The following is a 14,112-nucleotide window of genomic DNA, read 5'->3' on the forward strand; positions in this document are numbered from 1 at the left end:
TGAGAACAAACGTTCTTATGATTATCAGGTCTTCTAAATGGACCATTGCCGTGTGGTAAAAATGAAGTTACCGTATTTTTGGGATTATTAAACGCACTTTTTTCCAAAAAAATTGGGGGGCAAATGGGGGTGCGTCTTATAATGCAGATATACCTTACGTCACCGTTGCTGCAGGCCGCGATTAGGGGGTGTTCGGCAGTGCTGCGGGCGCCCGGCGGTGCTGCAGGGGTGTCTGCCTCTGCTGTGGGCTCTTGCCTTTCACACAATGACGGCAGAGGCCCCGCAGCAACGCCGGACACCTGCAGCGGTGAGCAGCACATCGGAACACCCCCTCAACCCAGCCTGCGGGCCTGCAGCATCACCTCACTCCTGTCTCCTCCAGCAGCGACCCTGGGACCCAGCTTCACCGCAGCCACCACCTCTGGTAAGCAATAAGACGCATGGATAAGAAGCACCACCATTTTATTAAAAAAAATAATTTCCTACTTTTCTCCTCCAAATTTGGGGTGCGTCTTATAATCCGGAGTGTCTTATAATCTGAAAAATACGGTAACTATTTTGTGCATATGTAAGGTTACAAAGAAATCAAATTTGTGTTTATTTTTTTCTTTCATGTTTTACAAAAATAGATTATGGTTGCCATATTCTGAAATGTCCACTGATGAAGCTATGTGATGACTTTTTTTTTTTTTGCAGGCTGAGGTCAGCTCTATAGCACAACTGTACACCTCCATGAAAGGAAAGGACTCCCTTGAAATACATGAGAAATGGGTCACATTTTTGGGAAAGGATAAATGTTTTGGGCCTCAAGAGTTCAACTGATTAAGCAATCCAATTACAGTATTTCTAGGTCTGATTTCCAGCACTTTCAATTTAATTGCAAAGACACTGAAATCAGAACTGAAAACACAGCATATGAAATACTAGTATCTAAATGTGATGCACATTTCTATCAATTTTAAGATGAACCCATCTGGCAAACATCCTTTAAAATTGCAATTAAACATACTGTAAAGTCTCTAAAAACCAGGTTTCTTGATCCCCGCCTCAGTGCCATGAGGGCAGCACTTGGATGGTTCACAATCGCTTTTTGAGTTCGAGGGTTGGATGTCCCTGATGGGGTTTGTCTGGTGGGAAGAAAATAAATACTAGTTAAAATGTCAGTTCCTTATCTAAGGAGACATATTAAATGTCTACATGTAGCTACAATTCAGCCTACACCGAGACATGAAGGGATGAGAATACCTGACTAATTTACGATTACAAGGATCATCAAGAAATCAAATTTTTCGTCCATAGGGTTGGAGCTATAGAAAATAAACAGCTCAATACTGATTACCACATCATTACTAACCAGACATGAATGGAACCTTAAAAGTTTGATCACTACCAGACAACACGTGTGTGAACGATTCAGGGCCCCAGAGAAAATAAAAATAACATAGTAACCAATCACAACAGTGTTGTTCAGTGGTGTCGGTATGGCTATTCCTGGGAAATCACATGACTGATACAGAAAATCAAAATCCACTGATCAGCTGCAGCTCATTCATTTTTAGCAGCGCTGATGACAGAACAGTAAAAGGCTGCAACTGATCAGTAGGAGCCGATTGGCTGCAGCAGTCACTTAACACAACAATGTTACATGATTACTTTGCAGAAAATAATAAAAATGCCTTAGAAGTCAAGGGGGAGGGTGCCAGGAGCAGACAGGTTACCAGCTGAAATTTATAAAAGGTTTGGAGGAAGTGTTAGTGCCCAGATTGAGAGTGGTATTGGAGGATGCTAAGTGTAAAGGGACTTTGACAGCTTCAATGAGAGAAGCCATAATAGTGGTAATACCGAAAGAGGATAAAGATCTACAGCAGCCTGAGTCATATCGCCCAATCTCTTTGCTCACAACGGATGTTAAGCTTCTGGCCAAGGTATTAGCGAACCGGCTGACGGGTGTTGTCTCGAAGTTGATACATCCGGATCAGTCCAGCTTTATGCCCGACAGATCTACGGCTGTCAACCTGAAAAGGCTTTTTATGAATATGCAGCTGCGGGCCGACAACTGCAGTCAGAGGGTTATTGCATCCTTAGATGCTTATAAGGCTTTTGATAGCGTGGAGTGGGGATATTTGTGGCAGGTTCTGCGCTGTTTGGGCTTTGATCTGCAATTTCTGTCATGGGTTCAACTGCTGTATGCGCAACCGTTAGCAAAAATCAGGGTGAATGGGGAGCTATCCCAAACTATAAAGTTGCAAAGAGGGACGAGACAGGGGTGTCCACTCTCACCTCTTTTGTTTGCTTTGGCAGTGGAACCGCTGGCCGCAAAGATTCGACAGTCTACCGGGGTGTCTGGGTTCAGGTATGGGTCAATAGAGGAAAAGATAGCGCTCGATGCGGAAGATATACTATTGTTCTTGGGTGATCCACATACTTCTCTGGGGAATGTCATGTGGCTTATTGAGGAATTTGGATCCTTGTCGGGGCTGGTGATAAACTGGAATAAATCAATTCTGTTTAAGGTCGATCATGTAGTGGATGAGGTGAGGGACGCCGTAGGCGGGGGCAGACTTAAAGTGGCAGATCAATTTAAATACTTAGGGATATGGGTCTGTATGCCGGTTACAGAATCTGACTCCTGTACTGGGGGTTCTTAAGGCGAAGGTGGGGGCCTGGACTAAGCTACACTTGTCGGTGATTGGACGGGTCAATCTCATCAAAATGATTCTGATGCCCAAGATACTATATGTACGTCACAATGCACCTATTTGGATACCCAGTGGGAAATTTAAACAGATCAACTCTTTATTTAGGAGTTTGGTATGGGGGAAGCAGCATCCCTGTATTAGGTTGGAGACGCTTCAGCGGCCTAACGAAGAGGGGGGATTGGCTTTGCCTAACCCTGAAATATTTTTTATTGTGGCACAGTGCCAGCATCTCAGGGCTTGGGCGGATAAGGAGACCTCCAGCGTGGTACAGCATTTGATAGAGGGGCTGACGAAGAGAAGACCGGCAGTACAGTGCTTGGAGGATGGGTCCCTGGGGGCACTTGGGAAAATCTACCCAACGCTATTTCTGATACATAAAAAATGGGGGAGGAACAAACAAATTTGGGGGGGTGTCACCTGTCTAACTAGGTTTTCTCTGTTATGGCATAATAACAATCTTCCGGAGTTTATGAAGTTGGGATGTTTGTCGGAATGGCTGGCCAGGGGGATAAGGTCTTAAGGCCTCCGGGGAATATCAATATGCTCAGATGAGGCATGCGTACAGAGCTCAAAACAGAGATGATTGCCTTAAAATTCAGGGAGACCTAGTGCTGGAGTATATATGTGTGTGTGTGTGTGTGTGTGTGTGTGTGTGTGTGTGTGTGTGTGTGTGTGTGTGTGTGTGTGTGTGTGGGGGGGGGACTACGAGGGGGGTCATCGCCTCTCTATATATATAGAGACCTAACACATACTCATTTACTTGGATATCCAATCAATGCGAGGGCTAAGTGGGAAAGACAGCTGGGTCACTTGGACGATGAAACGTGGGAGTCAATTCTGGAGTGGATACCAAAACTGTCACTCAGTGAGCCGTATAGACTCTCTCAGCTTTATATTTTACATAGAGTATATAGGTCTCCAGAAGTTATGTATAGGGCTGGATTACGGTCTAACTCTCTGTGTCCTTGGTGTAAGAACGAAAATGCTGGATTATTTCATATGCTGTGGTTGTGTCCAAGATTGGCTGCTTTTTGGTTAGTGATCCTGAGTCGTGTGGAAGTGGCTTATAGGTATGTGGTCCCAAGAGAGCCAGTGGTTTGCTTGCTGGGATATATGGAGGAGATAAAAGTCGAAAACAATCTGAAGGTGGCAATTGCTAGATTACTATCTATGGCTCAAAAGGTAATAGCGAGGAATTGGATAAAGGAGGATCCACCATCAAGGCGAGAATACCTTGCCTATGTGAAGCATGTCCTTAAGCCGGAGAAGGGGGTCTACAAGAAAAGGGGAAAACTGGTGATGTATGACAAACTGTGGATGCCTTGGATGGAATTGGGATGAGTGGATTTGTGAATGAACGGTCTCGTGGGTATGTATATGCGGGTTGTTTGTCTACACTGCCATAACAGATGATGTTGTATAATGCAATTCTATATACGTGTACAGGTGGTGTTAAAGGGATAATACGAGCTGTCTAAAGGGGGAAGGGCTGGGGGTGGGGTGAGTTTGCATTGTTGAGGGGGGGTGGTTTATGAGAAAATCAAAAATGCTTGTACCACTCTTGTATGAATACTGTGATGTTCTTCTTAATAAAAATCTATTTGAATTTAAAAAAAATGCCTTAAAATATTCTCTAATTATTCTGGCATTTGGAAAATATTAATAATTATGGCAATCCTAACTGACCTAAAATGGGAAAGATTTATTCTGATTTCATGTCAGATTTCAAGAAAAACATGCATGTGTGTCTTTTTATATAGTGTATGTAAACTTCTGGTTTATATATATATATATATATATATATATATATATATATATATATATATATATATATATATATATATATATATTTACATACACAATTTATAAACACAATTGTAGGGCTTATTAATTCAAAATCTATTGATTAAAAAACTACTTTAGCGGTAGAATCCCTTTAAGCAGTAAAAAACCTATACAAATAAAAAAAGAGGTTCAGAACACAGGGGACCTATAAGGTCTTACTTAGTGGAAGTTTTTTGATTTCCGGCATGGGTCTGCTCTTCTTGTTTCAATCCAGCAAGGAGAGCTTCTCTTGAGCAATGTTTGTCCTGTAAACACATCAAAATTATACAACTAATTCAAACAGATAAAACAAAGTATTCTGTGCAAACATAATTTTATGTTAAAAGCCCAGTTCTTTGTTTGCAACCCCCCAAAAATTAAATAAACTATTTAAACAGGGCAAAAACAGACAAAATCTATTATTTTATTATGCAAATTATCAACATGTATGAAAGGGACTTAAAGCGATCAAGCTGCAGAGTCAAATGTAATGCAGTATAGCTCATTGTTTGCATCTTTAAAGGGAACCAGTCACTAGGCTTGGCCGATATGAGATACGGCCACCACCTTTCAGGCCTGACATACAGGTCTGGTGCTTCCCTACCTCTTACGATCGCCGCCCTCCTTCTTGCTTCGTGTGGATGACGTGTCCCTACATCATCCACAGTCTACCCCGGCACTGCGCTCCAGCGCAGTTGTACTTTTCTGCCCTGTTGAGGGCACAGTAAAATACTGCAGTGTGCAGGTGCCAGGAAAGGTCAAAGAGCTCCAGCGCTTGCACACTGCAGTACTTTGCTCTAGTCAGGACAGAGAAGTATGCCTGCACAGGAGCGCGATGCCGGGGAGACCGTGTGGACAACATAGGAACTCGTCATCCAAAGCAAGGAACAGGGTGGCGATTGTAAGTAGATGGGAGGTGCTGGACTAAGAACATCGACACCCCTCGGACCGGACGGCCCCCAGGTGGGTATAAAAAAAACTCTTCTCTTTCAGGTCGGATTGGGGGGCAGATATACAGCATTATAGAATTCTATATATGAGGTCTAAAAGGTGGTGGCCTTACCTCATATAGGTCAAACCTGGTGACAGGTTCGCATTAAGCAAGGAAAGCTCAGGTGACAGCTGTCTACGGTGTATGGCCACCTTTAGTCATACAGTAACTTACCTGTAAGTGAGTAATAAATGAAAACCTCTGTCTCTGAAAGGGTTCACAACCTTCCCACAGGCACTGCCCAGGATATGCATCTTTACCACCATGCTCTGTTGCAGCATGGTAGAACACTTGGGACGGAGTTTCAAACCACCTTACAAAAAGCAGGGGGAAAAAGATTACTCAAAGATTACAAAAAAGTGTTCAAAATATATTTTTAATCTGCTCGCTGTAAATAGTAGGTACAAGACAGGTTGATTGAAGACTCTTCCACAATAGTATTTTACTTCTGGAATCCCTCGTATAAATTACAATGTCCACAGGCTGTGGTAGCATTTATTAGGTATATAGAGTGCTTAATTCATAAAAAATAAAAAGATTAAGAGCTACAAACCTTTTGCATGATTGCCACAGGCACATGAAGTTTTGTCCTGGTTTTTTCGTTTGTTCTGCTGGGTGACCTAATGTTGTGGTAGGAGGGTAAGGTGAGGGCTGAGAACCAACTATATGGCCTTGAACTTGTAATGCTGGTAGTGCCGTTACTGGAGTCGTCTGAAGATTTTGAAAATATTTATTGTTATATATAATCAACATTATCAAATCAGTGCATGACACAAAACACAATCAATTTATTCTACGAGCAAACCTAGTCAAATGCAATCCATTTTATTACACATGCGTAGAGTTAGGAACATATTTCTACAGTTCAAAGAAGACATTATTGCATTCTGCGCAAGCCGGGGTGTGGTCTCCCTCTCCTGAGCTGGAAATTGTATATAAGGCTTCCCCAGACTGGTTTTCCACTGGTTGGGCCAAGTCCTTTTGTCTTATTCACAATGAGGTCAACACATTGACACATATGGTAAGGTTTTTAATATTAGATAGTGTAGGACTGTCCCGATCAGAGTCACCTTGTCGCGGTGGGACACTTCTTATGCTGTTTTAGTAAAAAAAAGTATTACTAAAAACTCTTATTTAAATGCACTTTTTGCTTTTTATTTACTTAGTTACAGCAGGGTTTTTGCTCACTTTTTCTCTTGTAGGTTTCATAAGTTCAAAGAAGACAATCCATAATGTACATTTCTTCAGTTAAAGAACAACCCCACAACTGAAAGTTAGCCCTAACCCACAGATCGAAAATAGATCTCTGATCGCTGGGGTCTGACTGCATGGACACAAATCCCAAGATCATGGCATTATCTGCAATTTTTTCCACATATTTATCAAATTTCTATCTTTAAACTATGGATTTGTATACCCTTAAACCGGATAGACTTATCACATACAAGTTACTACACAACATTTCCCACATGTCTACTTTACCTCAGCATCATTTTACATATGTTATTTCATTTTGTTACGATGTTAGGATTAACACTTTAGCAGCAATTTTTTTTTCTCAAGGAAACTTACAAGACAGACCTATTCAGTTTTAAAAGAACTTTGAGGGGGGCCTATGTATATTGGAAAACCCTCTAAAGTGATCGCATTTTAACAACGGAACCACTCAAGTCAATCAAAACTTCTGTCAGGAAGATTATTAGCACGTCAAATACTTCACAAGAATTAAACAAAAAATTACATTTTTGAACTAAAATATTGATTTACTTGGCCTTGGCTTGATATAGGAACCATAGGCATCCCATCCAAAATCACAGGGTGGCAAGGAGGTTGAAGAGAGTGCCCCCTCATTCTGTTTACCATTTCGATGTCGCTATTGACAGAGACATATAGCGATTTAAATGGCCACGATCCAAGCTATTATAGATCGCGGCCACTGCAGAAGCGTGTCAGCTATAATATATAGCTGATATATGCTGTATTTTCATCTGACGGGGGAGTACGATACAGGTGCTTCTCACAAAACTACAATATAATCAAAAAGTTAATTCATTTCAGTTCTTCAAAACATAAAGTGAAGCTCATATGTTATATAGAGTCAAAACAAACAGAGTGATCTATTTCAAGTGTTTATTTTTGTTTGCTGATGATTATGGTTACAGGCAATGAAAACCCAAAAGTCATTATCTCAGTAAATTAAGTAAATTCAATTCAGTAAATTAGAATTAGCAAAAAAACACCTGCAAAGGCTTCCTAAGCGTTTAAAAAGGTCCCTTAGTCTGTTTCAGTAGGTTCCATAATCATGGGGAAGACTGCTGACTTGACAGATGGCTGTCATTGACACACTCCACAAGGAGGGTAAGCCACAAAAGGCAATTGCTAAAGAAGCTAGCTGTTCATAGAGTGCTGTGTCCAAGCATGTTAATGGAAAGTTAAGTGGAAGGAAAAAGTGTGGTAGAAAAAGGTGTACGAGCAACCAGGGTAACACTTGAAATAGATCACTCTGTTAATAATGACTCTATAGAATATATGAGTTTCACTTTTTGCATTGAAATAAATTAACTTTTTGATGATATTCTAATTTTGTGAGCACCTGTACTTATTTCTAAGCATCTTCAAAAGGTGTACTGGCGGTTATTAAAGGGTTAAGATACTTGTGTAGCATTTTGACTCCTATATGCATCCTAGAAACACATGTTATGGATACAGGAGGAGTTTCCAGAATAAAAAGGCTCTACAAGAAAACACAAAATCCAACGATGAGGAGTCTATTTCTGATACTTGCAAGCTTGAGCCAAAATTTTGTGCAGTTAAATTAAATCAATTGCAGCGTTACTAAAATATTGGCGGATAATATTTTAATACACTGCTCAAAAAAATCGAGGGAACACTCAAATAACAGATCCTAGATCTGAATGAATTAAATATTCTCATTGAATACTTTGTTCTGTACAAAGTTGAATGAGCTGACAACAAAATCACACAAAAATCATCAATGGAAATCAAATTTTTTAACCAATGGAGGCCTGGATTTGGAATCCCCCACCCCCCAAAATTAAAGTGGAAAAACACACTACAGGCTGATCCAACTTTGTTGTAATGTCTTTAAAAAAAAAGTCAAAATGAGGCTCAGTATTGTGTGGCCTCCACGTGCCTGTATGACTTCCCTACTGTACAAAGCCTGGGCATGCTCCTGATGAGGTTGCGGATGGTCTCCTGTGGGATCTCTTCTCAGACCTGGACTAAAGCGTCCGCCAACTCCTGGATAGTCTGTGGTGCAACGTGACATTGGTGGATGGAGCGAGACATGATGTCCCAGATGTGCTCAATCGGATTCAGGTCTGGGGAACGGGCGGGCCAGTCCACAGCTTCAATGCCTTCTTCTTGCAGGAACTGCTGACACACACCAGCCACATGAGGTCTGGCATTGTCCTGCATTATGAGGAACCCAGGGCCAACCGCATCAGCATATGGTCTCACAAGGGGTCTGAGGATCTCATCTCGGTACCTAATGGCAGTCAGGCTACCTCTGGCGAGCACATGGAGGGCTGTGCAGCCCTACAAAGAAATGCCACCCCACACCATTACTGACCCACTGCCAAACCGGTCATGCTGAAGGATGTTGCAGGCAGCAGATCGCTCTCCATGGCATCTCCAGACTCTGTCACATGTGCTCAGTGTGAACCTGCTTTCATCTGTGAAGAGCACAGGGCGCCAGTGGCGACTTTGCCAATCCTGGTGTTCTGTGGCAAATGCCAAGCGTCCTGCACGGTATTGGGTTGTGAGCACAACCCCCATCTGTGGACGTCAGGCCCTCATACCACCCTCTTGGAGTCTGTTTCTAACCGTTTGTGCAGACACATGCACATTCGTGGCCTGCTGGAGGTCATTTTGCAAGGCTCTGGCAGTGCTCCTCCTGTTCCTCCTTGCACAAAGGCGGAGGTAGCGGTCCTGCTGCTGGGTTGCTGCCCTCCTATGGCCCCCTACACGTCTCCTGGTGTACTGGCCTGTCTCCTGGTAGCGCCTCCAGTCTCTGGACACTGCGCTGACAGACACAGAAAACGTTCTTGCCACAGCTCACATTGATGTGTCATCCTGGATGAGCTGCACTATCTGAGCAACTTCTGTGGGTTGTATAGTCCGTCTCATGCTACCACGAGTGTGAAAGCACAACCAACATTCAAAAGTGACCAAAACATCAGCCAGAAAGCATTGGTACCAAGATGTGGTCTGTGGTCCCCACCTTTATTGAGTGGGTCTTGACAATTGCCAATAATTTCCATCTATTGTCTATTCCATTTGCACAACAGCATGTGAAATTGATTGTCAATCAGTGTTGCTTCCTAAGTGGACAGTTTGATTTACTTGGAGTTATATTCTGTTGTTTAAGTGTTCCCTTTATTTTTTTGAGCAGTGTATATAATCCCTATAATCACTAAGGGGTCAAATGATCGCATTCCATGCACACATTAGAAATGATTTAATCTTGAAGATTGGAATGACGAAGAAAAGTGAGTATTCCAATGTTTATGGCCTACTTAAAGGGATTGTCCACTATGGGACAGCTTTATTAATTCAGATACCCATAGAAAATAAAAGAAATAGATACCGTCTGCCAGCATCGGCACAGTTTCAGCAAGGTTGGCGCTGCTGTTCTCGGCAGTTGCCGCCTTTACTCTATTCTGTCAGAGTGGATGTCCGCTCTGACAATATTGATTAGCTGCAGCCAGTCACCAGCCGTTAATTGTTGTGTCCTTGACCACTGCAGCCAATGTTATGCCACCTACCGAGAATTGCACCACAGGCTTTACTGAAAAGGTGCCAATGCTGGAGGTATAAATAGTTGTTTTTTTTTCCTATGGAGCTCTGAGTTGATTAAGCAGGGGTTGACCAGTCCTCAACATTGAATAATTTCTAATGTGTACATTGAAGGCAATCATGTGAGCCCTAGTAAAGTGTGATAAGTTATATTTATAAAATAGAGTGCAAGTCACTGCCCATCAGTGTAAAATACTGCACCAAAACTGTGAAATACCAGTTCAGAAAAATAGTATACCAGTTGTGCAATGCTTGCATGGGCTAACTAAATAAAACTAAAGCCCTGCATTCGGTTTATCAACAAGACATTACATGAATGAGGTCACATCCATTCGCATGGTAACTTATGAAATCAGCACGGAGCTTGTCATATGACCTGCACAAGTCATGTGATCACAAGCAAGTTCTATTATACAACCCTATAAACTATGCCTGGGGTCAATGCTAGGTTCTATGATAATGTTAGAAGTTTCCTGCGTGTTAGAAGTTTCCTGCGTGCCTATAGTCTATACTTACGGAGTCTAGTGCACAGATTCAAGAATGTTTTTTGGGCAATATTGTGAACTCATGTACATTAGAAAATACAACAGTTTCCAATTTTAAAAAAGACCAGAAAATGCCTGAATTAATGCATATCTATTGTTAATGGGGCTGTTCACTTCTTGGACAACCCTTTCTTAAAAGGTAACCCCTGTCAGCACGATTGTGCACAGTAACCTACACACAGTGTCAGGTTGGCGCCGGTATTCTGAGTAAAATGATACCAGTTGATGAAATCCGTCTTGTGGTTGTTGTTTAATCTTTATTTTCAGTTTTGAGTTAATGATATGCTCGTGCTCCGGGGCAGCCTGTGGGGGGGGGGGGGGGATTTAATGTGGTGGTCTGATTAGGTATTCATGTGTATGGCTTCTGACAGGTCACTGATCCCTCACTGACCTGCCACCTATTTTACATAATGAACATATGTTTTGAAAAATTTTTTTTTACATTCAACAGACAGGTGCCGGCGGTGACACACATATTCAGAAAAAAAAACCTCAAAATGGCGCCGGTCACACCTGTGCAGTAGCATCTATTGGTGATCCAGCGCCTTTAAATGAGCATCTATCGGATCGCCGATAGATGTAACTGTGCAGGCTGCACCATTTTGAGAATTTTTTTCAGAATTAATGTATATTACTAAATAAAACAAGTTAATGAATATTATACAAGTGATTATGCTGTAGCTCAGGTGCCACCACCTCCTTGCTGAATGTGATTTTTTTTTCAATACATATAATATTCAGTATGTAAAATAAGGGGCAGGTCAGTGAGAGATCAGTGACCTGTCATAAGCCATCAGTACGAATAGCTAATCAGAGCCCCACATGAATACCCCCAACAGCTCGCCCTGGATTACGAGAATCTCATTAACTGAAAATAAGGATTAAACACCAACCACAAGATGGATTTAATCAACCAAGGTTTCATTTTAATCAGTACAACGGCACCAACCTGACACTGTGTGTAGGTTACTCAAGACAATCCTGCTGACAGGTCCCCTTTAAATTCTGCAGTCCAGTTAGTAAAGGGAAAAAGGAAAAGTTTATACTAGCAATTCTGGCACTAGCGTGATACTGTTATGCCATGCGAGCACAGAGAGACTGGTAATGCGTGTATGAAACGATTATAAGTTTTTTTATTTTACGTCAGAGACTACAGCTTTAAAAAAGGGCTGTCCAGGTAGCTGACAATCCCTTTATTGAAAGACATATTTACATGTTTAGGAAAGGCAGTTCAACCATAAATGTTATTTTTTTTTGAGGCAGTGACCCCTGTTACAGCTAGGGGACGCTGTACGTTCTCCCCAGGCTACGGGAATGCATTGCGGTCACAGGCGTAGCTGGGATTGCAATGATGAAGCAGTGACCGATGTCACAGGTAGGGGTCGCTTTGTAGTCTCCCCAGGATATGCACGGAGGTGTGAGAAGGTCATAGGTGTGCATTGCAGTCACGGACATAGCTGTGACTGCAATGCAAACTGATAATAAGTAAATGTTAGTCTTGGACATGTTAGTGTCCAAGGAAGAGGTACGGAAAACCTGCTCTGGATGTTGTGTATGAAACAGATTGCAGTATGATAGTAGTTTGTGCAGTCTGTTCCATTCCAGACAAAGGTTTTCCAGGTGGCTGAAAGCCACAGGTTTCTGTGATAAAAGCCCTGCAGGAAAGGGTTAGAGAGACTGAGTGCTTAGTGAGTCTCAGGTGTGTCAGAGAGGCCTGGCAACCCGCAGTGTACACAGAGATGCAAGTCGTCCACGGCGACTGGGCTCAGAGGTGGACAGTCCTGTGCCCGGAGGTGGATGTCCTGTGCCCGGCTGTGATCCGGAGGATATCCTGGACTGTGTACAGCTGAATGAGTAAAGAGACTGTGATGCAAGACACCCACGGGAACTAGTAAGAGGAAGACTGGCGTGTTTAGTGTCTGTAAAATGAAGGATGTCGTATAATATATTCTGCAAATGGTGAAATGTATACTAATTATTTGCACTGAAGTTTTGTGAGTCACTACCTCTTCACTGCGTATGGTGCTACTGCTGCCTTACATTATATATAACACTGCATATATTACAATGGGGTTCTCCAAGAATAGTGAATAATTAAAAAGATCATTATTAATAAAGTCCTAAATACCTTTATATTACTAGTAAATAGTCGGATGTAACACTGGACCAGGAGTGCTAAGGTAAGAATAGGCAGCCCACACAGCTGTCGACACAGTCCTTCTGATCTAATATTGGAGTTGCCAAGAGTGTTGAGGTAACAAGAGGTTGCTCACACTACTGTCCAACACATCTAATTAAATAGTGAATATACCAGGGGTGCTAAGGTATGAAAAAGCTGCCCACACTGTTGTCTACCTTAGCTTTCTGATCTAATACTGAAAATACCAGGAACGCTGAGGTAAGAAAAGGCTGCTCGCACTGCTGTCCACCCTGTCTTTTTAGTTTAATACTAACAATACCAGAAGTGCTGAAGTAAGAAGAAGGTGCTCATTTTGCCTTTCTGAATGCAGAGTGGCTTCTGTGACCTAGCGAGAACTTGACAGTACAAAGTATAGGTTAAAGTGAAAAAAGGAGAGAAGCCAGCGCTGCTTGTGGTCAGAACGCAATACATAAACTGCATATGCACATATTCATTTCTAACTGTATTTCAAAATGAGACATTTAGCAAAAAATTGATCAATCATTTGAGCTACCCCACCACGCCAAGGCAATCTCATATGGGGCAGTCCTACTCTACGTTTTTTTATATTCGCTGTGCCATTACGGCCTCCTAAATGCATTAAAAGCAAGACCATATGAAATGCAAACGTATCTGAAGCATTTCTGAATCACTCCCATGGAGCCAAAAAAGGTGAGTGCAGATAAAGGTTGACCAGGTCCGGACATAGACATTTCAGGTCTAACCTCCAGACTTGCCTGACCAGCAACCACAGATGAAGGGTGATACAGGCCCAGACACAGGTGCACAATTAAATAGAGCCCTGGGGCAGGGCTGGGCTGCTGTGTGTCTGCTTTTAATGCATTTAGGAGGCCGTAACGGCACAGCGAATATAAAAATCGTAGATTAGGACTGCCCCATGAGATTGCCTTGGCGTGGCAGCTCAAATGATTTTTCAATTTTTTGAATGTCTCATTTTGAAATACAGTTAGAAATTAATATGTGCATGTGCACTTTATGTATTGCATTCTGACCACAAGCAGCGCTGGCTTCTCCCCTTTTTTTTTATAGGTTAAA

At 42.1% G+C, this 14,112-nt stretch overlaps 1 protein-coding gene across 5 annotated transcripts in view; it reads right to left on the reverse strand.

Moving 5' to 3' along the window:
* Positions 1–14,112, reverse strand: part of ARID2 (AT-rich interaction domain 2) — a 142,491-nt gene that overhangs the window by 3,881 nt on the left and 124,498 nt on the right. For all 5 annotated transcript variants that reach the window (XM_073554246.1, XM_073554245.1, XM_073554249.1 and 2 more), the window contains exons 16-19: positions 6,068–6,225; positions 5,689–5,827; positions 4,704–4,789; positions 1,010–1,127 (exon numbers count right to left, since the gene is read on the reverse strand). In XM_073554246.1, coding sequence (XP_073410347.1) covers positions 1,010–1,127; positions 4,704–4,789; positions 5,689–5,827; positions 6,068–6,225 — 501 coding nt within the window. The remainder of the gene's footprint in view (positions 1–1,009; positions 1,128–4,703; positions 4,790–5,688; positions 5,828–6,067; positions 6,226–14,112) is intronic.

Source organism: Dendrobates tinctorius, unplaced genomic scaffold (genome assembly GCF_039654945.1).
Source record: "Dendrobates tinctorius isolate UK_male_01 unplaced genomic scaffold, ASM3965494v1 ptg000209l, whole genome shotgun sequence".
Classification (NCBI taxonomy): Eukaryota; Metazoa; Chordata; class Amphibia; order Anura; family Dendrobatidae; genus Dendrobates; species Dendrobates tinctorius.